The 26,646-nt window shown below is 38.0% G+C and overlaps 1 protein-coding gene across 2 annotated transcripts in view; it reads right to left on the minus strand.

Annotated features, from left to right (window-relative positions):
• Positions 1 to 22,042, minus strand: part of Nup205 (nucleoporin 205) — a 73,070-nt gene extending 51,028 nt beyond the window's left edge. For both annotated transcript variants that reach the window (XM_010616186.3, XM_019206328.2), the window contains exons 1-12: positions 21,843 to 22,042; positions 17,244 to 17,386; positions 16,007 to 16,178; positions 14,637 to 14,781; positions 14,110 to 14,269; positions 13,018 to 13,246; positions 12,013 to 12,177; positions 8,779 to 8,954; positions 5,053 to 5,169; positions 4,664 to 4,801; positions 2,555 to 2,705; positions 1,344 to 1,549 (exon numbers count right to left, since the gene is read on the minus strand). In XM_010616186.3, coding sequence (XP_010614488.1) covers positions 1,344 to 1,549; positions 2,555 to 2,705; positions 4,664 to 4,801; positions 5,053 to 5,169; positions 8,779 to 8,954; positions 12,013 to 12,177; positions 13,018 to 13,246; positions 14,110 to 14,269; positions 14,637 to 14,781; positions 16,007 to 16,178; positions 17,244 to 17,386; positions 21,843 to 21,870 — 1,830 coding nt within the window. In that variant the 5' untranslated portion in view covers positions 21,871 to 22,042. The remainder of the gene's footprint in view (positions 1 to 1,343; positions 1,550 to 2,554; positions 2,706 to 4,663; positions 4,802 to 5,052; positions 5,170 to 8,778; positions 8,955 to 12,012; positions 12,178 to 13,017; positions 13,247 to 14,109; positions 14,270 to 14,636; positions 14,782 to 16,006; positions 16,179 to 17,243; positions 17,387 to 21,842) is intronic.
• Between the last annotated feature and the right edge of the window lie 4,604 nt (positions 22,043 to 26,646).

Here is a 26,646-nt window from a genome sequence, read left to right on the forward strand (position 1 = left end):
TTTCCCAGGATGATCTCTAACTCTGGGCTCCAGTGATCCTCTTACCTCAGTCTCCCTCAGATCTGGGATTTATAGGCACATGCCACCAAATCTGGCTTTTTTTTTTTTTTTTTTTTTTTTGGTACAGGAGCTTGAACTCAGGACGTTGTACTTGCCAGGCAGATGTGGTACAAATGAGCTACACTCCTGGCCTTGGCTTTCCATTTTTAAGAGATAAGAAAAATGACCAGCAACCATCTAAGCTGCTAGTACTTATATTAAGCCCTCACACGTTCAATACACAGTGAAACCAAGACAAGCGTAGTATTAAAGTCTACCAGATCACTAGTTTTGTCACTATAAAGAAAAGAAAAGAAATAATCTTCATAGAACTACTTTTGCAGATCCAAATATGGAAAATAATGCTAAAAACAGAAATAAATGATCTGCCACGGTCACATAAATCTTACCTAGGCTTTGAAAATCCTTTCTGGAACAAATACATTAACAGAATGCATCAATGAATAAATACCTTGTCTCTTCTGAGGAAAAAAAAGGAAAATATATGGCTATCAAATATAATTTGATTTTAATTCAGTGAGATTAATTATAAACTTGAATTTTGATTTTTTACTTTTGTTTTGAGACAGGGTTTCACTGTGTAGTTCAAACTGGCTCGAAACTCACTATGTAGCCCAAGCTGGTCTAGAACTCGCAGCAATCCTCCTGCCTCAGTCTCCTGAGTACTGGGATTACAGGCATGAGCCACCAAGCCCGGCTCTTGAATTTTTATTTTTAATACTGTTAAGCATGATTAGAGGAAAAAAAAAAAAAAAAAAAAAAAAACTTCTAAGGACTAATCCTGTCCTTCAGAAGAAATAGACGAAGCAGCTTAACTTCAACCTAGTGAATAGAAACAACTAAGATTTCAAAATTGGAAAATCATGCAATGAAAGTAATGTTTTTCATAAAGACTAATTTGGTAGTAAAAGGTAAAATAGTTTGGTATAAGGAAAGAAAATTCCATAAATAGCTTTTCAATTAAAGCTATTCATTCTGTATAAGCATACATTCCAACAAACACACACACTACCTCCACACCTTCTCTAGAAAACCTGGAAGGATGCATATTTAACAACTGATTCTTACTTGCCCTTGTGACTATATCTTTCAGGTTAAGGCCATTATTTTCATACTAACATGATGCTGGCAAGCAAGGCTACCACAATTTACACCTTTCAGCAGAGGTCAAGAAGAATGCTAAATGTATCACTCATAAACTTTTGAGCATTACAAGAAAACATCGGGCCCCTTAAAATGCTGTGGTGCTAGAATATAAAACCTGCAGTTGATGAATAACCTACCCAAGTAATGATAATAGATGTTAGCTGCAGAAAGGCAATCAGTCCATCCTGCTCCTTCTGGGTAATGCCACGTAAAGGGAGATGGCGGTACTGGACACTGTCTGCACTCGGGAGGTCCTTCCGAAGGTGCTCGTGGTAAAGCATTAAGGAGTGAAAGAAGTGCTCCCAGGAAACTGGACTGCCACCTGCTCCCTGGATATTTTCAACTATAAAGAAAGGCAACACAGCATTTTTTTTCTAGAAAGAGACATTTGCTTGGAAACAAAGAAAATGTGTAACCAATTTTGCCTTTGTCTTAGCACAAGTGCAATCTTTATCCTAGATTAGCAGTGTCTTCAATAAGTAAATCATCTAATGAAGGGTGGAAACCCCTGGGCAAGCAGAACTCTTGCACTCATTCTTCCTCAGTGCTAATGATGGGATAGTGTCCATGTAAATATAAACTACTTTGGATGTTGGTTAGCACTTCACAGCGAGAAGAGTTCTCTGTGCTGTCACATAACTACATAAGGCTGCTTTCCCCACAAAACAAGTCATAAACATTGAGCCTGAATTCCCAAAGAAAGAGACAGCAGCAACCTAGATCTGTATATTACTAGTCCACTGCACGCCAAGGACTAGAGGCAAGAGCATATAGCACACAAGGCAGACAAGCTCTGACAGTGCAATCCAAATACCGGCTCTGGAGCCTGGTGTGGCGCCCCAGTGACCTGTCACTGGGGGTAAATTAGGTAACATCTGTAGGCCTCAGTTCTTCACATGTATAAAGGAAAGTAATAGCTACTTAGCAAAGCATGCACTTGCTTTTCTTTTTATAGTGCTTTTGTTTTAATAAGACCTGAATCTGTAAATTCAGTGAGGAAACTAAGATAAGGTCAAGAGAAAATTTTAAAAACAAGTATTTGTGAATACAAATTCATCAAATGTATGTGGCAAGGGTATATACTTTGCTTTATGTAGCAGATGTGTTTTTGAAATTTTACATTTACAGTATTAACTACAATTTCTTACAATGAACCATATTTTATAACAGGGATGGCAAAATTCTCTAATCTGTGAGGTTATAATCAAAGCATCACAGCACATAAAGCAACCAGTGTGCCTCTCTCCCTGTTAGAACCCAGCACGATAACCACTGTTCTTTATTAGGCAGTAAAATATTGACTTCAAAAATGTAAAAGACTCTTTACTGACATCCAGACTTGCCTTACCGTGACTACTACCATTGACTTTGAGGAGGCTGAAGCAGTAGTGGGCACACTGAGGGCCGTTAGCCAATCCCTGGAGCATTTTCAAGTAAGGAATATAAATAGTTGGAGGCAGCAGGTCACCCATTTGCCTGACAAATTTTGATAAGACAACCTGAAATAAGGTTTAAAACATACAGTTTATATAAGGTATATCTTTACTACAAGGCAACATAGAAAGCTAAAAAAGACTACATATAATCAAAACTAAGGGAAAAAAAACCTAAGTGTTTTGATTTAACACTAACAGAAGACAAAATTAAGGTATTCTATTTATAAAAAACTGTTTTTAATCTGTTCAGCAGCAATTTAACCAATTTCAGAATCTTTTTGTGAATAAAAGAACATTTTTTCAAACATCTCAAGATTATAACAGATTTTTTAGTATGTAAAGCAACTGAAGAAATGTATCCATCCAAAATTAACCAGAAAATTCAAAGGTATACTTAGAACCCAGAGTCCCTAAATCTCAGCTGAATTAGTACCTGTCAACTTACAATCATCTTCATGGTAACATAAACTTACCATTTTTTATGATCCTACCAAAACCATGTTCTGACACCATTCTATTTATGTTTTTTACCTTTTTCTTTCTTATACTTTAAATCTGTTATCAATAACTAAAAATATTATTCATACTCATTACTTAGAACATAGAACTGAAAATGGTAGCTTTCTGCAAAGTATTGTTAAATCTCTTGGGCATAACAATGGTTTTATAATAATGGAGGAAAGTATCTTTAATTTTAAGAACTATACTTATTTAACTATTGAAGGGGCAAAGTCATGTTACTTGTAATTTACTTTAAGATACTCTAGCAAAAATAAAAGGGCTAGAGATTTAGCTCAGTGGTGTCGCCACCTGCCTCGCAAGCACAAGGCCCCGAGTTTGATCCCCAGTACCAAAAAATAAAATAAAAGGAATAAAAATAACAGTAGCAGATAAAGCAAACATGTCAACATACTACCTTAAGATGTGAAATTAAGATGTTGAGTATTCATTATAATTATTCTATCTTCCATATGTTTCAAAACTTTTATAATCGAAACTGAAGTGGCAAGGTACTAGGGATTGAATCCAGAGTCTCTGCATTGACTAATTTTTTGAGACAGAGTCTGGCAAAGTTGCTAAATTGCCAAGATTGGGCTCAAAAGTACCATTTTTCTACCTCAGACTCCCACAGTGCTGGAATTACTGGTATGTGCCACCATGCCCAGCTATAAAAGAAATTTTTTTAATCAGTAAAAAAGTTTCATATAACCTTCTCTGAAACTTTTAAATGAAAAAAAAAACTGAAACAATATATCTAATAAATATGAGGGAGGGGTATCTGATCCTAGACTAGAAAAAAATACAGCATGAAAACCTCTAAAGAAAAATCACCCAAGACAAGACAGGAAATCCGTTTTATTTTCTTCTGTACATCATAATTAGATAATGCAGAATGAAAAACAGACTCTTCCCAAGGTGGGCGTGATGGTGCACGCCTGTAATGCACTCTGGAGGCTGAGATAAGATAAGAGGATTGCTATGAGATCAAGACCAGCCTGGGATACATAGTGAGTTCTAGGTCAGTCTCAACTACATAGTGAGACCCTGTCTCAAAACACAAACAAAAAAAAGAAACAGATTCCTCCCTACCTTATCCACAGGCTAATATCCATGTAGTCAAATTAAAACTTCTAAGTCTTTTCCTTTAACACTTGGACCTCTACATTCCCAATATTAGGAATTATCAACATTGGTTCTTATCTGACCTATAAGAGGACAGACTAAAATACTAAAACTCTAGTAAGTGACAAATAGATTAGAAGCCTTTGTGCTTCTAACAATTTGATATATATCTAGTATTAATAAAGTGCTGGCTGAACGCAAAAATATCCAAAATAATCAAACTTTAAATTTAGTGGTTTCAATTCTTCCTAAATGTGGGGAAAAATGTGAATTTTCAAAGGTTAACATTGGCGGGCATTTGTGTTTATAGCAGAAACACAAGGAAGTAATACCTTGTATGTTTTCCAAACTCCCAATTACCATAACAAAATATGAAAACAGAAGGACCTAGTACTCACCTGGCGCTGAGGGGGTCGCTGGTGAGCCACCCCCAAGTATGAGCCCATCACGGTGGGAGTCTGCAAAGGCTCCGAGGGGCACCAATACTCTAGGGCGAGCTCCAGATGGAAAGGGTTTTTCTTGTATAGTTCACCCATCTGCAGAGAGTGGACACAGACTGTGGGTGCATGCTTACAGCCAAAACATTGCCTTAAAAATGTACCTTCAGAAGGCCAGGGATTTGGCTCAGTGGTTCCACTGCCTGACCCCAGAACCACCCCCCCAAAAAAATGTACCTTCACATTGAATTTCACCATGGACTTAAAGTATTAGTGCTGAAGTTTCCAAAGCTAAAGAAAAGATAATGGAAGGAAGAAGAGATGACAAGTTGCACAACACAAAGGCTTACCAAGAGCATTAAGTGCTCCAGATCCCTCCTCAGTGAGATAGGAGGTTCATTACCCATCTGCACACTCATGTGAATTATTCGGGCATCTTCATCTGCCCGATTCCTCAGCTGCTTCACCTATAAGTTTATTAGACATGGTCAGTATGTACATTTCTTATATACAGGCTAATAAATCAGAAATCAAGCAAATGTCTTAAAGTGATTAAAGACAATAATAACATTATTTAAATACCTAATCCACTTTAGTGACATGAAAAAGTACGCTAGGAATGTTATTACAGTACTACCTCCTGTAATTTATAGCATCTTAAAACTTCAGAGAACTCACATGAGTTTAACAGTAGTGTTTCTCAATGGGGCTATTACTGATATTTTGGGCAGAACATTTCTTCACTGGGTTAAAGATTATTCTGAACAGATCAGTAAATTTAGCATCCCTAGAACCACCTATCAACCAGCCCTACAGTAACTATAACAAGCAAAACTAGTACCATCCATTCCTCAAACATGTTGTAAAGAATATTATAGCCCTGACTGAGGACCACAGTCTTAGAACACTTGTCTGAACTAGATTCCAACAGAAATAAAACACCACTTCCTCTACAAAGAAATTACGGCCAGACAAATCCACAATAACAGATGGAAATTTCAAAACTTCTCCCTCAATACTCAAAAGAACAAGTACACAGAAAACCAGCCAGGATACAGCCTGAACAACAGTAGCAATTTAATCTAATTGATATTTATGGAACAATCCACAGAACAGTAGCAGAATATATGTTCCTTTTAGATATACACAGTGCACTTACCAACACAGGCCATATTCTGAACCATAAAACTGCAACACAACTAAAATCCTATAGAGTATGTTCTCTGACCACAACAGAATTAAACTACAAAGAGAAGTAACTGGGAAGTTCACCAACCATGGAAATTATACAACATACTTCTATTCAATTTTTCATCATAGATACTTCAGGGAAATTAGAAAATATATTATATTGAACAAAAACAAAAATATAACCTACCAAAATTTGTGTGGCACAAAGTAGTTACTAGAGGTAAATTCACAGCATTACATGTTTGTATCAGAAAAAATAAGTTTTTACTTTAAGAAAGATGGTGTGTAAGGCATGCCTGTAATCTCAGTCATTTGGAAGGCTGAGGCAGGAGAATTGGTAGTTTGAGCACAGCCAGGCAACTTAGGAAGACACTATCTCAAAGTAAAAATAAAAATAGGCGGGTACGGTGGTGTATGACTATAATCGCAGAGCTTGGGAGGCTGAGGCAGGTGGATCACCTTGAGTTTGAGGCCAGCCTATGCTACATAGTGAGTTCAAGGCCAGCCTGAACTACACAGCAAGACCCTCTCAAATAAACAAGAAAAATAAAATGAAAAATAAAAATACCTGGGAATATAGCTAACTGGTAAAGTGCTTCTGGGAAAGGGAGCAGGGGACTGAAATGAAAGGGTAAATTAAAGTCAAAGAAAAAGAAAAAATATAAAAGATCACAAATTGGTAACACTAAAATAAAATACCAGAAAATCAATAAAGCCAAAAGTTGATTCAAAGGAAAGATAAGTAAGATTACTAAACCCCTCCTAGTCAAGTTAATTATAAATGAGAAGACATATTACTAATATCAGAAATTATAGGGGAAATATATTACTACAGATCCTATAGAAACAAAAGGTATAATACAGGAAAGTCAAGAATAACTTTACGCCAATCAATTTGATAATTTTAATAACATGGACATATCCACTCACAGACAAACTACCAAAGCCCATGTAAGAAAGATAACCTATCCTGGCACAGTGGGACACAGCTATAATCCCTGCAACAAGGCAGCAGGATTTGCAAGTTCATGGCCTGCCTGGGCAACTAGCAAGACCTTGCCCCAAAATAAAAATGAAAATATAAAAAAAATAAATAAATGCATATGTACATACAAACAATAAAATGGGAATAAGGCTTAGTGTGCAGGTCCTGGGTTCAATGACCAACACTGAAAGGGAAAAAAATCCAGAGTAGATAACCTAAATCATTCTCTATCTATTGAAAAAACTCCAGTATCTCACAATTGTGTGCCTTACCTAAGCCATTTATGATTCTTCTATCTAAATTCCTCTTATCCTTCATTTTCCTATCTTCATTATTTTTCTCTAGTCAAAGTCTCACCTGAGATAATAATGAGGGAAAAATTTTAAGTCTTAAACTTCCTATGGGTTCATTTCCACAAATACAAAAGAAAGGATTAGCCTTCTTTCTAACCCTAAAATTGTGATGCTCATCTCCAGTCCTTCAAAGTTGCTAAAGCTCTCAAATTACTTGCCAGTACATTTTGACTATTCTAGTCCTTGAGTGGGCCGTCCTTAGCTAAAGAAGGCCATCATAGTTCACTGCCTCGATTACTGTTACAAGTGATAGTTTTTTTGTATATATCTTATCTCAACAATTCCATTATAAGTTCTTTGCTGGTAGACAGTAAGTCTACTTATTTATCTTCTTTGGTTCTGGGGAGTGAGCCCAGAGGCAACACCACTAGGCTTATTTGTTTTCTAGCATAGTACCTGGATCACAGGAGAAACTCAATTAACACTTGACTCATTAAGTAACAAGTATTTCACTCCTTGTTTCTGCCATTCTTGGTACTTATTCCACTTGCTTTATGTTTTTCAGAGGGTATGGTATCAGACCTGCATAATATATTACAAATGTAAATCCTTCCTTTTAAATTCACATACAAAAAAGTAGCTTTATGACATATATATTAAATAGGAAGAAAAAAGGAAGCTTTCTCATTTATTTCCTACCACCTTGCTGGTGGCTTCTTTGATACACAATGTCACATACAACATTTACTGGGAAGGACCTTTCTGAAATGGCTCCAACAAGCCTTCTGGGGACCACAGGTACATCACAAGCCATCTACTCAAAAACAGCCTTTGTACTGGTTTCTGGAATTCATTACTTCACCTGTATTCATAGTGAAACCCATATACACTATAATTAAGAGCCTAAACACTCACCTGTAAAATGAAATTTTATACTGTACTCTTCCAAATCATGTTGTAAATATACTCATCCCTCGGCATTTATGAACTGATTTCAGCAAAACCACCCACACGCATCACAGATACCAAAATCCAGACACTAACGTCCCCAATCTAAAATAACATGGTATTTGTATATAACCTATACATATCTTCCCATATATTTTAAATCATCTCTAAATTACTTCTAATAATACAACATAAACATTACATGAAGTCATTATACCATAATACATAGGGACTAATAACAGGGGAGTAGTTATATATGTTTAGTACAGATGTATTTGTTGTTTCCAATTATCTGTGACCCATACTTGGTTGAATCTGTGGATAGGGAACCCATGGCCAGATGCAGCACCAATACCTGATACCCTGGGGTATCAGGGGCTTGATAATATTTTACCCACAGAAGCATTTCGCTCATTTATCACTTTCTCATTATTAACCATTCCAATGTCAAACATTTCTTCCTAATGATTTCAGTTAACAGTTTATATTATTTCATCTTCATGAGTTATAAACTGTAGTTGGAACACAATACTGTTAAATTTTAATCTATATTAAAATATTTTATTAATTTCCAAAACACAAAGCTAGTCAATCAGTTTTAAGCTATTTTATAAAAACTCTTCCACTACTGTTCACTCATCCTACAATATTATACTTACTTTCATTGGCATAAGTGCAAGGAAATCTGTGATGAGATTATGCATTCTACGAAGATAAAATTCTTCCTGATAAAAGTTTTCTGATACCACTACTGATTCAGTGAGGAATAGGAAAACATTGTCAGCAACTGCAAGCTCTGCCATTGTTTCATCTGCTTCAGTGAATTCAGCCAGTGCTAGAAATATAGTTAAAAAAGAAGAGAAAGGAAAAGTCATTAACTCAGGTTATATTCCATAATATTCTGTTGATGCTTCAATTTCAGACATCTTCTCACCCTTCTATAACGTGCCATGCACAAAATAAGACTAAGTATAATTGCAATTGACTTGTGAACACCAAAGTACTGAAAAAGTGCAATAGAAAAAGCCATGCTCTTCGTAATACTGAGTGATGAAAACTAAGAGATGTGCAATGTATTACTGACATAGGAAGAGAGGTGTTATCTAAACATGAACATATGAAAATGAAAGAAAGGTGCTTTTTTCTCTAGTACTGGGGATTGATCCCACGAAACCTAGACTTCTGACCCTCCTACTCAGCCTGTAGAGCAGCTGGGATTACAGGGATATGGCATCATGCCCAACTCTAATGCTTTAATCCCAATGACACTTTGTAGATTATTTGGAAAAAAATCTTTAAGCCAACGAGCAAAAACCTGAATATGACTATTTAAATAACTACTAATTTGGTAACCAGATGGTTAATGTTGAAAAACAATAGATAAATTGGCCTACTTATAATTTTTTAACACTTTACTTGGAAAATTTCAAATAGATTTCTAGACACTCATAAAAAAAATTCTACGTACCCATCCATTCATTTCACCTGTATCTTCCCCTCATCCACCCATACTATACTGAAGCAAATTCCAAGCAATTAAACATTTATCTATATTTCAATATTTAACTCAAGATACTTAAACAAAACTACATACATATATACCATTATAATACATTCAAAAATAATTTCTCAATGTCAAATAAGCAGAAAGTAGTCAAATTTACAATTGTCTCATCAATGCAATGAAACATTTTGGCTTTGCTTTTTATCTTTTGTGCCATATGTTTCTTGAAAAAAGATCCAAATATAGTCTCCACATTACAATTAATGGACTTCTCTGTGTGCTGACTTCACCCTTCAGGTGCTAAAGAAACCAGGTCTTTACACCACAGTGTTCTCCATAATGTGGGAAGACCCTGCATCCTAGAGATGCTGATCATCCTCCTTGTGTGACTTTAAGAAAAGAACTGCTGATTGGTTCTTCTAATTTGAAATATAAAATTTCTATGTAGTTCCACGTCAATCCAGCTTTGGTAAAGAACTGCCACACAGCTTATACTGTTGGACTGTCACAGAGACCAAATATGCACTGTTCCTAAAAGTACATTTTCACTGCCATGAAAAAGGGCAAGAATATACATATATATGACAGGGCAGAGTTAACCAGAGGAAAATACATGGGTTTATTTAATATATATTTTATTTTCTATTTTGAAATAAAGCATGCATGTCTAATGATACTAAAATTACTATTATTACCTAAACATTAAAATTTTTATGGTTAAAAAATTATTGGGGCTACAGCATAGCTCAGTGATAGGATAGCAAGCCCAATCCCCAGCACCACAAAAACAAAACAAAATAAAACACTAATACCCTTAATTATTAAAGCTTATAAAAGGATAAAGCAGCTGGACATGATGAATCCCTGTAATTCCAGCACTCTGAGAGTCTGAGGAAGGAGAATATGTTCAAGCCCAGCCTGGGCAATTTAATAAGTCCTATCTCAAAATCAAAAAACAAAAGGGCTAGGAATGTAGCTCAGGGTAAAAGCCAGGGATTCAGTCTCTGCATAGCTAGAGGAGAAAAGGGGAGGGAAAGGAAGGGGAGGGAAGGGAAGGGGAGGGGAGGGAAGTGGAGGGGAGGGGAGCAGAGAGGGCCAATAAAACCAGAGTTTAAGTAGCCAAAGATCTAAGACTTCAAGCTTATGATTCCTACTCCTTTCTTATCTATTACTCTACAGCAAACTTAATACTATTCTATTATGCCTCTCAAGATTAGGACAACGGTATGAGAAATTATGGTATAAAAGTTTTATTATCACATAGACACTTAAAAGTTTGAAGGGCAACTCTATTTCAAAAAGTACTGAACTATAGAATGAATATGAAAAAAGGGTTATGTATACTTGAGAATTTGTACATGAATGTAAAGCTCTAATTGATCTTTTTGATTTAATATATATTTGATTTAATAATTTTTTATAAGATGACAAAAGAAAAACTAAGACAAAAATGTTCCTGCAAACCCCTTGGGAACAGCATGAGCAAACTGTGGAATTACACAACTGGTGAGATGCTGAAATCTGCTGACATTTTGAGTTAAGAAAACATTGTTGACAATAAGATGAAACAAATAAAGCCTTTCTAGATGTACCATAAAAACCTATAGAAGGGACAACTCTTCAGGTTTCAAATTAACTAAGCAGAGTATAAAACCTCTTTGGACAAACTATGATTAGTATGACAATTACATGAATCTAAATAGCAAAAAAGGGTATGCTACAGTGAGTAATCCCTTTTTTTTTTTTTTTTTTTGTACCAGGGATCAAACTCGGGACCTTGTGCTTGTGGGGCAGGCGGTGGAACCACTGAGCTAAATCCCCAGTGAGTAATCCATTATCAAAAGTCAGAATTCCATGTCTGTTCTTGATCAATCCATGTGTTTCCTTTCTAAAACCTAAGTATCTCCTTTTTAAAAATAACCAATTATTAATTTGACACAATGTGAAAAAAGTGTCCAAACAAATCAAGAAGGAAAATGTATAAAAATGAAATTTATAGTAAGTTTTAATTTAAAAAAAATTTAGGGTTGGAGCTGTCTATAGCTCAGTAGTAGAGCATTTGCCTAGAATGTGTGAGTGAAGCCCTGGGATTCAATTCCTGGCGCCTCAAAAAACAAAAGACATTATACCACCATTTCAATGTTCATCTCTTACTCTAAGGTAAAAGAGCTTTGTCACTAGCTCAAAGAAAGGTAAATAATTCATGTAATTTATTTTGGGAGGTAAAGGAAAAAAAGTACTCCACTACTAGTTTACAGTTTCTTCCAATGTAACTCTAGACATCTTCCTATGTTTACATTTATTATACATGTTAAAGAAAACACTTCTTTAAAAATTGCATGAACTGCTGCTAACACTGCTTCTCTTACCAAAATTACCTACAATTTACCTGTCACATCAGGTAGCTGAGATATTCCCCTCAGTGCCAGTGCCCAGGCAAGTCTAACAGTAGCTTGTAGCCCCGGAAGTTTCCAAGGCTGTGAGTCCTGAAGACGAGAGTGAACTGTGGCAATGTACTGTCTCTCTGACAATAGTGGAAGCTGATGAATCACATCTGAAAACACACAAATAGAGCACATTACCAAAAAGTTCATAAATTCTCATTTCTGACACGATGTTTAAGTCAGAAAAGTTGAGCATTTTCCAAAAAACTTATGACTAATTAACATTAATGTCTGCCATACAGAAAAGTACATTACACTGTTAAGTGTTGCACACACGCTAAATGAAAGAGAAAATAGAAAACATTCCTACACTTTAGTTGTACTACCTTGAATGGTTTTTATAAGTGTAACAAATTAGAAAAAAAAAAAGAGCTACTCAGTTTTCTACCTATTATTCTAAAATATAAACACTATTGGGGTGGGGTTTAGCTAAGTGGTTTCACCACCTGCCTTGCAAGCAGAAGGACCTGAGTTCAATCCCAGGCACAAAAATAAATAATTAAATAAAAAATTTTAAAAATTAAAAAAAAATATATATATACACACACACACACACACACACACACACACACACTATCTAAAGGTCAAAGTTTTATCTACTTCACAAAAATTGTAAGTCAAAGATGAAATAGTACAGAAATTAAAGTTCCATCTTTTCATGATTTTAAAATGTCAAAATAGAGAAACAAGCAATAGACACATGTATTTCATGAACATGTATTACATAACTTTTATCACTTCCATTCTACACCTCAAAAGAAACAAATCTCATAGTAACAACTAACAGAGTTGAGTTTACGTAGACTCCAACTCAGCCTTGTATGTGGTAAGCAAGCACTCTAACAGAGCTATGATCCCAGCCTTAAACTTGATCTTGTTATCACCCTTCTTCAATATTTCCACAACTTAATCTGATTTTTAAACATAAATTAAAGGTATAAAATCAATACCATCTCGTTCCTCTGTGCTTTGTTCTATAAAACTGATGTCAAAACAGTACAGAAGTGCCATAAGAAGAGCCAGATTCACCGCATCCAGTGAACCATTGGCCTCCACTGTCACTCCCTCCAAATGGCCAATGAGGAGGAGGGTGTCATCTTTGCCAAATGGAGACTGGCAAGCCCAGGCGAAAAGACTTTCTGCCAGAGACTGCCTGCACTCTTTGATGAGATCAGAAACCTAGAAATAAAAATATATGATAAATCAGTTGAAATAAATTATAAATGTGAAATCCAGTCTTATTACAAAATGCAAGCTATCATTTATAGAGCCTAACAAAATAAACCTATATGAATTCTCAAGTGATCCTAAAATCTCATCTCTGGGATTCTGAACAAATCTTACTGTTTACTCTCCATCCTGTAACTCCTTCGGAAATTGGGATGACCAATTCCTTAAAATGTTCATGCTTGGGCCAGGGATTTAGCTCCAGTAGTGCCACTGCTTGCCTTGCAAGCTCAAGGTCCTGAGTTCAGTTCCCAGTACAAAAAAAAAAAAAAAAAAAAAAAGAGTTCATCCTTAAAGAGCTAGAATGGCACATAAACAACTACACAGAAACTGAAATAATCTCAAATCGTAGGAGAAAGGTAATAAGGGAAAGAAAAAAAATAGGAGAAAATGAAAAACTGGAAATAAAGTGTTTGTAAATGGGGGGGGTGAAGGGAGGGCAGGGACAAGGGGAAAAAGTGAGAACCAAGACCTGCCATGTAAAGGTACAAGATCCCAATAATGAATGTAACTGTACTGTATACCTAAAATGTAACAATAAACTCAATGAGAAAAAAAATAATAATAATAATCTCAAATCAATATCACGGACACAACTAACTACATACTTTGAAGTGCATTAATAATTTTCTTTTGCCTACATAACAAGAATATTCACAGGCCAGGGATTTAGCTTAAGTGTTTCCACTGCCTGCCTTACATGTGCAAGGGCCAGAGTTCAATCCCTGGTACCAAAAAAAAAGAATATTCACATGGTGATTTTTTTGTGCCTTACAGTTGAAATAACCTATGAACGAATTTCACTGAATCCTTACCTCTTTTCGATGTTTTTCACTGCCCAGACCTCTGTCTCGCTGTAGTTTCTCAAACTCATTATTTACATCAATACGTGACACTAGAGTAAGAACTTTGTAAGTCAGTCCTTGCTCCATCAGCTCATCTGTAAAGCGTGTTGTTATGGAAACCAACTCTGGGCTATAATGAAAAGAAATAAACAAAGCTATATTGAACAATAATGCTTATAATTCCTCACAATACCTGACACAGCAAATGCTCTTTCGACAACTGCACATTACTGAAAACAACAGGATGAATTACAACCTTATTCTTTTTATCCTTCTAGATCACTGAGGTTCAGCAACCTTCTATACATGATTATTTACTTGTAAACAAAATAAAGGTTTAAACTTATGTCATTTTGAAGGATAGGATGTTTATTACTCAGTATTTGTTACATACTTTACTGAAATTGTATATACGAAGTGGAAACTTGTGTTATTTCTAAGATTGTAATTCTTCAAGTAATTTCAAATTAACCTGAAGTCCAATGAAACAAGCAGACCTGAGTTCTAGAGTCCATGTCTTGCCTCGTCTAGACTGTATTAAGGCTTTCAGGGAATTCGCAATGCATCGCTTTCCATCCCAGTACAAAAGAACAGCTACTAATCCTCTGGTAAGGCCAGGAAAATGTGGCTGTTGATGCTCTCCTAGGTAAGAACAGTGAGAAATAATTTAGCAAACAATCACAGTGTGTTTAAAACGAGATAAAAATCACTACATCAATGTTTAGTTCAAGGAATCACAGAATTTCAGTTGAAAGTTCTGAACCATCTCTCAACCTTCCAGTTCACACCTTGCACAACGCACAAAAGGGGTCATCCAACTCATGCAGTTATAGTAACACAACTTTCAACTTTTTCAAACTCTAAATTTCACTTTTACCTCTGATTTCCTCTGGTAGGTGAGAATCTTTTGGTCCCACCCTTGTCTACTGAATCCAATTTTATTCAATGCTCTTGCTTTTGCTCACATGAAATCTTTCAAATAGTTGGAAATTTCTTCTCCCAGACTTTTCTGAACAGATCTTTTTCATTTCATGGTCATTCACACTCTAACCTGCTCTCCTCTGAATGCATCCCTCTTCGTCTTGTTTCCCACACCCTTCTACAGTTTCAGTTTGTCTCCTACAGTTCCCTTCTCTCCTTACCCCATCACTCCTCCACTGTACTACCTTTGGTTCCCCCAATCCATTCCCTTGCTGTCCCCCTCATACAAGTGACGTTTTCTGCTGATGGCCTTTGTCCTCTAAGCATCCCCCATTCCACCTGACATACACCTACTCATTTTGCAACATTTACCTTAAACCTTACCATCTTTGTGAAGAGTTCTTTGCACAATCCAAGGGCAAGGACAAGCTAACTAATCCTTCCCTCTAGTCTAGAGCTGAATCATGTATAAACCTGAATTAATGCACTGGATTTCGAGTACATTACCATTGAAAAGCCTACCTTAAAGCAGTTCAATTACCTTTACAACTCTGAACACTAAGCTGAAGACTTCCCTTTAATCAAAGGTAAGCAAAAGGAAAATTTTTCACTATGTTTTGTTTTCTTTTGTATTGTTTTGTTTTTGGTTTTTTGAGACAGGGTCTCACTATATAGTTGAGACTGACCTGGAACTCACTATGTAGCCCAGGTTGGTCTCGAACTCACAGCGATCCTCCTGCCTCAGCCTTCCCAGTGATGGGATTACAGGCGTGCACCACCCACACCCAGCGCTGAATATGTTGTTGTCAATTATCTCCATCTGTCAAATAATTTTTATCCTTAGAAGCTATTTTGGAATCTAAACAATACAGTATTTTAAACTATAAGCACATAATTTTATAATTCAGCACAATCTTACTGTAGTTTCAGTTAAATGTCAACCTACCAGCAAGGAGAAGCTCAACAGCTGCTAATTCCCCAATATCAAAAAGGTCACTGAGAATAAAGGCTTCTTTAATGAGCTTTTCAGGAAGAGGCCGGGTTCCCTGCTGACCCTGGATGGCAACTCCTTCAGTACTAGCTTTCTGAATCATCTCATGCTGTTGAACATTTTTTGGCTAGAATAATAAAATTATAATCAAGTAATGAAAATAGTACACTGGAGCCCATTTCCTACAATGGTACTTACAGAACTTTACTGGGTCTTTTTTTGGGTACCAGGGATCAAACTTGGGACCCTTGTGCTTGCAAGGCAGGTGGCAAAACCACTGAGCTAAATCCCTGGCCACAGAACTTTACTCTTGATAACGCAAACTGGTAACATAATAAATCCAACTATTTCTTATCAGATAATCCAGAATTAGACCTTTATGAAGCAACATTTTGCATTATCTTCAACTTTTCATCCTAATACTACTTTCTCAGTAAACTGTTTCTGGTAAACCATGAACTACAAAATTAAGGGAAAACACACAAAATAGCATTCTATTTTTCAAGTTTCCAAGGAATTCTTCCAATTATATACCTAATAAAAACAGTAAGGTCTTTGAGTAGGAAATAACAAATGGATATGTGAATTGTTGAATTACTTAGCAGAATTAATCAGTTCATAGATATTAAAAACTATACTAAGATTCTTTGATTCAGATATTTAACAAATGACATTTAACACAAAATTTCCTGATAGAACATAAAATCTTTTTAAAATTAGTACCACACACATACTAATAAAAATTAAAAATTTAACAACTTAGCAAGGAAAAAAAATCTTTTAGGGTTTTTTAAAAATACAAAACCTTAAAATTTTAAGCAGACCAAGATGGCACACACCTATAATCTCAGCATTTGGGAGGCTGAGGCAGGAGGACTGCCATGAGTTCCAGACTACCCTGGGCGTATTATGTTAACTGTAGGTCAGAAATTCTAAGACAGCTATTATTTCTGGAATATACTAAATTTCCTAAATTATCCTCAAACATTATTAAGTTTACCTCTTATCTAGAGACAAATTCAATAGACAATAACTGCTCCCAGGAAAGTTACATTTTAAAAGAAAATGTGCATCATTGGACTAGGTCAAATAACATTTTATTTACACACCCTAAGAGTTTACTTCCCCCTTTAACCCTTAAAAAAAAACCCTAAAAACACGAATCTAAGAAGCAAAGAAGAAAATGTCTTACTGGGTTTTTGAACAGTGAGATGAAGTCAGGTCTGTGTTTCTTCAAAATCATGTCCAGAAGATGGACAGCTTCAGGTTGTCTTCTCCAAAGAGCATTCCCCACTGTCTGCCAAATGTCTTTGTAAGGACCCCAGAGACTAGCAGCTTAAGGGAAAAAGAAACAAAACCAGCATCAAACAAAACATAACATTTGGAAAATAATGTAAGTTACTGTCTAGAGATGTTACACTTGTGGCTACTTTTTAATACAAGAAATTACAAACAAAAAAAAATATAAAAGCATATTTTGGGGGAATTCTTAATATAAACAAACAATAATAAATCCTAACTAAACTGGATTATCAACCGAACCTGGTCTTATCACCTTCTTAGTTATGGGGCCTAAAATGAGGAAAAGATCCTTTTCTTGATTGATTTTTAAAGAATTGCTTTTCAGTTTCCTTTCATACAAAAGAGGATCATCATCTGCTCCTAAGGATAATGCTTTTAAATGAGGAAACTAGGTAAAATGCATTATCCAAACCTGCCATATCATAGGCACACTCTGCAAATAAATGCCTTGCCTTCCCTCTCAAAAAAAAAAAAAAAAGAGAGAGAGAGATTAGGAAAATACCCAGATTTATTTGAAGATAAGATCTTGTTAAATTATGGAAGGCCAGGATCAAACTCAGGAGTGTCCTGCCGTAGCCTCCCTCCCAGAGTGTGTGTCACCACACCAGGCTACTATCTTCATCTTCTGGAAGCTCACAATTAGTTGGGTATGGTAGTTTACACCTATAAACTCACCAATCTGGGAGGCTGAGGCAGGAGGATTACAAATTAAAACCCAACCGGGAAACTCACAACTTAGTAAGATCCTGTCTCAAAAATAAAAAATAGGATGGGGAGGGGGGACTGGTGATGTACCTCTGCACCAAGGCTCTAGATTAATCCTCGGGTATGGGTGCGGGAGGGGCCCACAGCCAGGGTAGGAGTACTCCTTGGGGTAGAGGACAAGCTTCACATGCCCAGAGACCATGGGTTTAATGCCCAGCATACACGCATGGGCAGAACCACTATTAAATTCCGGAGACAAAAAGTGAGAATACATAGAAGGGAGAAGCTGGGGGTGGAGGTATAGTTCAGTTCTAGAGAGAATGCTTATCAGGAAACTGATTCCAAAGGCTACACATGTACCTGGGTTTGAAGGTAAAAGGGAGCCTTATGCCTGTTGGCTCCTATTTTCTCTACATCAGTTGGAGGTTAAAGGTTTGAGGAAAAGGTCTAAAAGGGCAGGAAAAGGACCAAGCAATGTTAATTACAATTACACACAACAAGCTGGGGGGTGGTGTGGTGTGGGCTGTTACAGGCCACAAAGAGGTAGGATTAAAAATTAGACTGAATTAGTATTTAACTTTTTAAAAAACCTTCTTCCAAAACTAGATATGGTGGCACTTGGGAGGCACACAGGAGGATCACCAAAAGTCCAAAGCCTGCCTACACTACAAAGGCAGACTCTGTACCCAATAAACCAAAAAGAAAACCCTATATAGAGTAAAAGATGCACTACCATTAAACCACCTCAAAATACTCCCTCTTTGTTTCAAATACACTTATTCCATCAATCTCGCTACTTTCTGAAGCAGTTTTGGAAGCTCACTTTTGGGTTAGTTGCACTGTCACAGCCCCTTTGATGTCATTAACTTGATTCAAAACATTTACCTTTCATGGTCATTTGATTTTGGGGAAGAGCCAGAAGTCACATGGTGCCAGATCTGGTAAATAAGGCAGATGAGGGAGGACACACGTTTATACAGCCTGCCTTTCTGTTGGATGTGACTAAGCAACAGAATTCACCATTTTTTTAATCATACCTCATAAAATCACCTGTGAAACAGGACTTCTAGAACTGCTTCAGAAAGTGGCAAGAACAATGGCATGAGCATATTTGCAACAAGGGGAGCATTCTAAGAGGTTGAATGGTCATGTGTCCTTTAATAAATTTATAGTCACTGTATATTCCCCCCTCCCCCCCCTCACTGGGGATTTAACAATTTATAGTCACTGTATATTCCCCCCTCCTCTCTCTCTCTCTCTCTCTCTCACTGGGGATTGAACTCAGAACCTTGCCAGGTGGCAGTACCACTTAGGCAAATCCCCAGCCCCAGTTCACTGTATATTTTGACCACCCACTGTAATAGTGATTCATTCATCTGAAACTCAAGTATGTCTTAAAATTGTATTTTTTTTCCCTTCTACAACTCTTAAAATATTTAATATTTTTCATTGTGATTCAGTGTACAATTTGGAAGTTAGTATATCCACATTGTGCAACAGATCTCTAAGTGTTTTTCATATTGTTAAATTAAAACTCCTATACCCATTAAATTCCCCATTTTTCCCCTTTCCCAGGCCCTGTCAACCACCATTCTACTCGTTTCTATGCGTTTGACTATTTTACAAACTTCCTACAGTAAAATTATAGTCTTTTGTGACTGGTTTGATTTCACTTAGCAAAATGACCTTAAAGGTCATTTACGTTGTAGCAGGTGAAAGGATTTTCTTCCTTTCTAAAGCTGTGTAATATTCATTCACATGTACATCCCAATTTTGTTTATCCATTCATCCATCATTCACTCATCTATGGTCATTTTGGTTGCTTCCCTAAGATATTTAATTCTCAAAATAATACTCTCACTGGTTACAAATATAACCCAGTTGTAGAGTGCTTGCCTAGTCTTCATGAACCCCAGGGTTCAGCCCCAGCACCACAAAAATAAAATAAAAGGGAATAATAATACAAAACAGTAAATTTAAAAAATAAAAAATAAGCCAGGTGTGGTGGTGCATACTTGTAAATCCCAGCACTCAAGAGGCTGAGGCTGAATTACCAGTTTGAGGCCAGCCTGGACTACATCATGAGCCAAAAGGCCAGTCTAAAACTACATAGGGAGACCCTGTCTCTCAAGTAATGAATGAATGAATAAAATTCTCTGAACTTCTGGCTTTTAAAAATAATTCTTTTTTTGTTATCAATCAAACACTTCTACCACAAAGCTTTATTGTACAATGTTCCCTCACAGTTTTTGAAGATTTTTTTTCCCTTTCTCTCAATAATTTATGTTCATGATTCACATTAGGTAAGTTACTTTACCAACAAAGCCTCTATTTCTAAACCATAATGTATTTAACAGCAGCTACTAGCCAGACCTCTTGATGCAGACCTGTAATCCCAACACTGTGGGAAGCTGAGGCAGGAAGATCATAAATTCAAGCCCAGCCTGTGTATCTTGGTAGGACCCTGTCCCAAAATAAAAAGTGAGCTGGGGGAAGGGAAAGGGATTAAAAAAGAAGAAACAAAGCTGTGATATGTACATGTATCCACTCCCCAAGATGATTGTAAACTGCATGAACTGCAAACATGTACCAGTAAATTAAAATTTTTAAAAGAAAAAGTGCGCTGGGAATTAGCTCAGTACCAAGGCCTTGGGTTCAATCCCCAGTAGGGGTGGATGAAGACCAGTTATTTCTTGGGGCATAAAGGGCACGATACACTGCAGGTACAACACTAGGACCAGTGCTGGAACAGAATCTGTGCTCTAAAAGCATAACCCCCAATATTATAAAATAACATACGAAATTCTGAAACGATTTGATTTACAAACCTTTGATTTAGACTTTTTCAAAACTACCACATCCGTGGAAAGTAGAACAAAACAAAACCAAAAACACCGTATAGACTCAGAAAAAGCACCAGGAGATGAGTCCTTTTGAAAAAGATTCTCTACAAGCTTTTACCACGCAGAAATTGTCCTAATGGTACCGACAACAGTTAAGTGCGTCAGTTGAGCCACTGACACAGGAGCAGCAAATGCTCCATTTACAGGACTGCTCCGCCCTAGCCAGGGGTTTTGGCATCTTTGCCCTACTAGGAGCCAGTAGTGCACTCCAGGGAGTGTGACAAACCGCAGTCACTCCTGAGAGCATCCAATCTCCCGTGGTTCCTTCTCTGCCTTCTAGAGTCTACCTCACCCCGAAGGTCCAAGAATACGAGGTATAAGAGCATCTTAGGGGGAAGCCCAGCCACTGAGCTAGAGCTCCAGAGTCCGGGGCACCCGCTTCCGGCCACCTGCCGGCTGGGAGCTTCATAAACTGTGGCCTCGCAGCCTAGAGGACCCCTTCCACTCCATGAAGGGTCCGGGTGCCTGTTCTGAGGTGTAAGTTTACAGTTTCCGCTCGTGGCTGGAAAATACCGTGGATCCTCTGGCTTCCGCATCCAGTATCTGGGCGATACACAAGGGATTTGGGGAGAAAAGGGTAAAAGAATCTGCCTCGGCCCTGCACCGCTGGGTCCCCACGTCTAGTTTCAGCGGACATTGCCTCTCTGCTTCGCCTCTCAAACCCTAAGGACCGAGGACCGGAGCCGCAGGGCCAACGCGCGCCATTCAAACTAGGGAGGAGCAGGACTCTAGACCCGGAGCCGGGGCCAAACAGGTCCTGCGCCCAGTTGGGAGCCTGGGCTCCAAGAAACACTACAGCCTGAATCTCTCTCTAAAGAACCTGTCACCGACCCCGGACCCCACTCCACCCCGGCGTCTCCCTTTTCCCCAGCCGCACTCACCCGAATTTACCGCCAATGGCGTCGCCATCTTGGAGGCGCACTGTGGGCCTCCCGCCGTATGGAGGCCCCAAACGAAGATGGGGTTGCCCGGGGCGAAGCCTGAACAGAAAGGCACCACGTTGTTCTTTGAGAGCGGCGCGCCTGGCCGGCACCTCTAATCGGCTCTGCGTCACGGTCATCAATCTTCACATGGAAAATTCCTATTCAGATAAGGCGAGGGCCACCCGCTCAGGGAGGCGAGGTCCTCATTATGACGCTACCCATGCTGTGCATCCTGGGATTTGTAGTTTCTTGGAGATAGCGATGCGCGAATTTGATTATTCCGGTAAAAAAAGATGGGCTAGAAAACGATATTCTGAGACTAGTTATTAAAATAACGTCCGCTTATGATATTATACAAGGTGCCAAGTCCAGTCATTTCTATTTCAAATCAAATGCCCCTTGCATTACTTTCTTACCTTGGGGAGTAGAGTGGGGTGTCACAAAGTTTTCGTGACATTTCGACTTACAAAATGTGTGACATTGGCCGGACATGGTGGCGCATGCCTGTAATCCCAGCACTCAGGAGGCTGAGGCAGGAGGATCACTGTGAGTTCAAGACCAGCCTGGGCTGCATAGTGAGTTCCAGGTCAGTCTCAACTACATAGTGAGACCCTGTCTCAAAAATAAATAAATAAATAAATAAAAGTATGTGACATTGACGGAAATACACAGCGCAAAACAAATCATAGTTTTTATTATGAGACTTTCAGATGTATACAAAATTAGAGAGATAACTGCCTAGTCACAAGAACGTGGCCCATTTCCCTCCCCGTTCCCTACATAGAAGTTTTTGTTTGCCTGGTTGAATTTGTTTGGGTGGGGTTCTTTGGGGTAGGGGGTGTTTGTGTTTCTGTGGTGCTGGGGATTGAACCCAAGGAGCACTGAGCCACATCCCCAACCCTTTTTTAAAATCTGCTTTTGTGACAGTCTGTGAGGTTGCCCAGACTTGTCCTGAACTTGTTATCTTCCAGCCTCAAACTCCTGAGAAACTAAGATTACAGATATGCTCACCATGCTGGGCAGATTATTTCTGATGCAATATCCATACGTAATTTCCTAATCACCAAATGTTTTTGTAAACAGTCAAAATAACTCTTTTCATGTGTTGTGTTAGCTTGCTCTTTTTCAAACTAATGCGACATACTTATGAAGGATTTTGTATGCATTGGGCTGCAGTGTAGAGCTTAGTATGCCAGTAGTATACTTCAAAACTTGGCTTCATTGCCCAGGAACGAAAAGTCGACGGGGAGGGGGGAATTTTATATGCTATACGTTATCTAATTTAATCCTCATTTCATTTAATCCTGGAAACAGTTCTAATGGGAAAATTATATAATTATAGCTACTATGTCAGAGGTGGTCTATGTCCCCTATAATTTCACTTTATTAATTCTCCAACATTCTAACTGAGGTTGGAAGGAAATACAGCTTAGGTGCCCATCTCACTGTTTGGCATCAGAATCATATTATTTAAACAAAATTATAGAGTATATTGCTAAGGATATCAGATATAAAAACTAAAAAGAAAAAAATCAATCATAGGGCTGGAAGTGTAGCTCAATGGCAAAGCACTTTCCTAAAATGTGTGAGGTCTTGAGTTTGATTTATAATACCCCATCTCCCCAAAAATAATATCAAGCAATTAGTTATTTTATTTTTTATTAATTTTAATTGGTACATGTTTGCCATATATGATTTTATTCATCATGAGGAATTTGTATCTGTACATAATATATCTTAATTCTTCTTTTCCATTCCCCTCCCCTCCCTTCAATTCTACTTCCCCTCCCCATTTATAAAATCTTGGTTTCCATCTTTTTACTTCCATCATTTTTAAAATCTCTATCCTTCCATACCTTTCCCTACCCTCTCTCTTTCTTCCCCTTCCTTTCCCAATAGCTGTCTTCCATTTTGCTCCTTTTAAACAAATAATATCAGAGACACAATACATTTTACATTAGGTAAAACATGCGTCACTGGTTATTTTTTAAAGTGATTGTTACATAGAGAAAAATGCCAAATTACAGTGAAACTGATTTTTTAAAATGAAGAAAGAGAGCTAGGTATGATGGTGTATGCTGTAATCCTAGAACTCAGGAGGCTGATGTGGAAGGATGACTGTAAGTCTGAGCTACATAAGTTCAAGGCCAGCCTGAATCACTTAGCAAGGCCTTTTCTCAAAAAACACAGAAAAGGCCAGGGATTTAGCTCAGTGGTTCTGCTACCTGCTTCACAAATGCAAGGTCCTTAGTTTGATCCCAGGTACCCCCCAAAAAGAAACAAAGGGATTTTCTACAAAGTTTGGCATAAAAAAGAATAATATTTTTAAAAAGAAGAGGAATACTGAGCAAGAACTTAACAGGAAGTAGTGTTCAAAGATATTCTTTCTCTGCACAAATGTCACACACCCCACCCCATGAACACTCTTTAAAACCCAGAAAGGGCCAGGGATTTAGCTCAGTGGTGCTTTGCACACCTGGCAAGCACAAGGTCCTGAGTTCGATTCCCAGTACCAAATAAATTTTTTTCCTGTAGAATGAGATCACCACCATGTCTTGCTTTCCTTCTACTTTTTGCTTATTCTTTTTAAGTTTCCTTTATGAACTTTTCTTCCTTTCTCACCCATTAAATGCAACTTTTCTCTGTGATTATCACCTAGCTTCTGTCTTTTTCATTCTACTGTACTCTCTCCAGGAAATATTATGGCTTCATAGTCCCCCTTGTTTGCTGATGGATTCTATATTTGCATCTCTAATCTGGCCTTCTCTCTTAAGCTTCAGGTTTGTATGTTCAATGTCTACTTCATACCTGTCTTAGTTACTTTTTCTCTTTGCTGAGACCAAATACCCGACACCCAAAGTTAAAGGAGGAAAGGCTTATTTCAGCTCACAGTTTTTAGCAATGACTGTGGCCAGCTCAGCCTTGGGAAGTGGAAGTCTGTGTTGCTGAGCCCATTTATAACCTCCACCCCTATCACCATGGCCAGTTTGTTCATGTGCCCATTGGGCAATGACAGGGGTGCCTGAGGAAAGACGATGACCTTTAACGACAGACCCAGTCGTCCTATCTACTTGATTATTAAAGTCTTCTGGTGAGGTCATCTTTTGGAGAGCATTTACACGGAACACAGATATCTTCATATCCTTCACCCTTATGGAGAGGTCCACTTATATGCCTGTTCCCAAAATGTTTTTGTTACCAATTTTCTGTCATTTCCTTCCAAGCCCCTGACCGTCCAGGCAGACCACTGGCTACAGTACATGAATTGACATAGTCACACATCTGGGCGACTTTTTCCCAAGAAAACTGTAAGACCAACTGCACTGCTTGTTCTCTCCATTATGAAGACTTCTCTTTACATCGGGATAAAAGGCTGGGTCCCTGCTCTCCTGATACATGGGTAATCAGTATAGACGTGAAGGAGGCAATGCTCTCCGTATTTCTTTCCAAGCCAGGTTTGGTCCTGACAAGGGCATACCCATATCTGTGTATGACCTAAAACAAGACTCCAAGTAGGGGTAGTATTAGAATGCTGACTGCAAATCAATTCTTATGATCAGAAAGAATCTGGATTATATTCTGGGCATAGCATGACTGCATGGCTCTGGCCTGGGGCAAGCTGTGTGGGGACAGTGAGGAGAACCTGAGGAGAACCCAGGTCTCTGAGGTTGAGCAAAGAGCAGAGCATTTGTCCCCTCAGAAAAACACCAACAGTGAAATTATGTTCCCACAAGAATGTCCTAGTTACTTTTCTCATTGCTGAGGCAAAATACCCAGCACCCACAGTTAAAGGGGAAAGGGTTTATTTAGTTCACTGTTCATAGAGGTTTTAGTCCGTAACTGGCTTGCTCCCTAGCAAGGTGGGTGGCAGACAGGCATCACAGAGGAGAAACAACACGGTGCACACAAGGTAGCAAAAGCAACAAGGGACCTTAATGGTGTCTTTCTTTCCCTTATATTGTATCCAGGTTACCAGGATTAGAGGGGTGCCAAGCCGATCAGTGTACTGATTGAGTAATCACACATCCTTAATCCCAGCATCACACTCCAAATTCATCCCTTTCTGAAAAAGCCCCATCTAAAACCGCATGAGGCTTTTTTTCTGGAGGGGACATCTAGACACAAACCATAACAAACAAGAAAGCATAAATTGCAATAAACTACCAAATGGTTCAGGACATGATAGAAACAGAAACAAAGGACAGGTAAAACGATGCAAATAAATAAATGGTAAGAGAAGGATGAGTCCAGCTTAATTCAAAGCTGTTACAATTTCTCCTGCTCGCATGGCTCATACAGTTCTTCAGTGAAGTATGCTTTGCGTTTTCTCGCCCCACTTCAGGGAGAGTTGAGATTCCAGGAAGGGAATGATAACAATGCACAGTTCCCTGGACGGTGGAGTTGAGACTCCTGAGGCACAATGCCCTAAAACTAAATTCCTCCTTAATCAGTGATTCGCTGTGCAATTGTGAGCAAGTTATTCAACTTCCCTGAGCCCAAGTTTCCTTTCCTTTTACAGCTGAAATATTAATACTTACCCTGGATTGCTTTAAAGATTTAGTGAAATACACATGACTTTTTTTTTGGTACTACTAGGGACTGAACACAGATATTTCACACTGAGTTACAACCCTACCCACCCCCTCACCCCCGCCATGTTTGAGAAGGGCTGTTTGTTTTTTTTCTTTCTTCCTTTATTTCTTTCTTCTTTTCTTTTCCTTTCCTTTCTTTTCTTGTCTTTCCAGTGCCAAAAGTCTACTTG

Source organism: Fukomys damarensis, unplaced genomic scaffold (genome assembly GCF_012274545.1).
Source record: "Fukomys damarensis isolate Sample0158 unplaced genomic scaffold, DMR_v1.0_HiC HiC_scaffold_16, whole genome shotgun sequence".
Classification (NCBI taxonomy): Eukaryota; Metazoa; Chordata; class Mammalia; order Rodentia; family Bathyergidae; genus Fukomys; species Fukomys damarensis.